At 30.2% G+C, this 2,087-nt stretch overlaps 1 protein-coding gene across 3 annotated transcripts in view; it reads right to left on the minus strand.

The window, feature by feature from the left end:
* LOC106872390 (putative protocadherin beta-18) overlaps nt 1–2,087 on the minus strand; it is a 235,864-nt gene that overhangs the window by 28,471 nt on the left and 205,306 nt on the right. The window contains exon 3 of one of the 3 annotated variants that reach the window (XM_052973064.1): nt 1,138–1,184. The exons of the other annotated variants lie outside the window; for them this stretch is intronic. Within the exon in view, the coding sequence (XP_052829024.1) occupies nt 1,173–1,184 (12 nt within the window). The 3' untranslated portion in view covers nt 1,138–1,172. The remainder of the gene's footprint in view (nt 1–1,137; nt 1,185–2,087) is intronic. 3 annotated transcript variants of the gene reach the window in all.

A 2,087-nucleotide genomic window follows, 5' to 3' on the forward strand; every position in this document is an offset into this window, starting at 1 on the left:
ATATATATTAAAGAAATTCAGATAATGAAATACAAATTTTCATAGCAATTGAATAAGTTAGATATTTGTAGTTCTATCCAACCTACACCTAGAATTTTTCAGTACTAGTTCTCTTTGTATTTAACTATTGAGTCATGTACATTTTGCCCTTCTCTCTTATGCAGCTTAAGAGAAATAAAAATAATTTGTGTTTCACTCAAGACCATAGTATAGGTTAACAATATTTTGGACGGATGTAAAATTGGACCTTTCAGTCTAACGCACAAAGGCTTTCATCCTTTCTCCTTAGCTATTTTATTATGAATTGCTTCTAGTTTATTATATGTTAGGAACATATATATTTTTAAAGAATTTGAAAAATAGCCGCAAATATTTGATAAAGGCCACTCATGTAAAAGAATTTTATCAATTATTTAACATATTTCTGATATTATTTTATTGGCCCTAATGATATAAAAGTCAGAGTCTAGACCAGTGATTCCCTTTTTCAGGCTGCTGCTTCCTTGACACCCTGGCTACTTTCCTTGACACCCTGGCTACTTTCCTTGACACCCTGGCTACTTTCCTTGCTCCACAACCACAACCGTAGGCCACTTTCTGCTGCAAATTCAAAACAACTCTATTTCACAAATAAAACTTAACCTAATTTATCCATTATTTTGGAATTTTTTGCATTCAAATGCCCCCTTTTTGGCTGCCCCAGCTATTGCCCATTTTTATTCAATGACCACCCCTTGGATCTTTCCACCACCCTCAAAGAGGCAGTACTGTCCACTTTGGGAACCACTTGTCTAGATTATCTTTTTCTAATGTTATCTTTCACTAAACTAGTCACTGATTTTCAGTTTAGAATCAAGATAGACATTAAATGTCTCTAGATACTCTCACGACAGCTATTAAAATAATGACTGCAATTTATTTATAACACTTAGTGGCATTCCAATGAAATAGATGGAAGGGTGAAATTGAGAAACACTGATAAGATGCCTTATTTAGTTAACTCTTTAAACCATATATTTACTCATGTAAAGCTAGTTGGGGTTACTCAACAATACACAGTGATTGTGCCCTTTTATAAAGCTGGCTCTATATGATCATTGAATGAGAAAGATATTTATTTCTTAAAAATCTGCTCACTTTTCATCACTATGCTGTTTTCCTGCTGCCAGAAGTCAATGTACCACCTGAAATTAAAACAAGTAGCTTCTATTATAAAGCAGGAGAACACTATGATAAAAGGTCTAAATAGATGAAACCAAACCAACTGGTTTTCTTTCAATACTGCAGTGTCAGAATTATCAGAATATTCATAGAGTGTCCATTCTTGAAACTGTTTTTTATGTTCTTAAGAGGCCCTTTAAGAAATGAAACTGAGCAGAGTAGGGCATCTAAAGAGTGTGTGTGTGTATTTATATATATATATATATATATATATATATATATATATATATATATATATATATACATACATATATATATAAAATATACATGTATGTATGTATGTATATATGCATATACACAAATACAAATATGCACATATATTTATGTATACATATATAAGTATATATGCATGTGTACATATATATATATATATATATATATATATATATATGTATGTATATGTATATGTATATATATATATGTATACATACATACACAGCCAGATATATATACATAGACATTTTCATACGATTTTCCCCAGTTTTCAATGCAATAAAGACAAAAAGTCACAAAATATTGGTTGTCTTCAGATTTCATAAGTAATTTTCTTAAAACGTTAACTGTTCATCCTCAGTAAGCAAATTTTATTATTTTTATTTTTTGTAATATATATTTATATGTGTGTGTGCGCGTGCATGTGTATATATGTAAATATATGTATACACATACACATATATATATTGTTGTATTTTGGGCTGGCCATTTTTTTTTTCTTCCCAAATCAACACCCGTCCCAAATTACAACAATATCTGTTTCAACACACGACTTCACATCAGGAATCTTGCTACACAAATTCATAAACGAATATATATATATATATATATATATATATATAGAGAGAGAGAGAGAGAGAGAGAGAGAGAGA

Source organism: Octopus bimaculoides, chromosome 14, assembly GCF_001194135.2.
Source record: "Octopus bimaculoides isolate UCB-OBI-ISO-001 chromosome 14, ASM119413v2, whole genome shotgun sequence".
NCBI classification, from domain to species: Eukaryota; Metazoa; Mollusca; class Cephalopoda; order Octopoda; family Octopodidae; genus Octopus; species Octopus bimaculoides.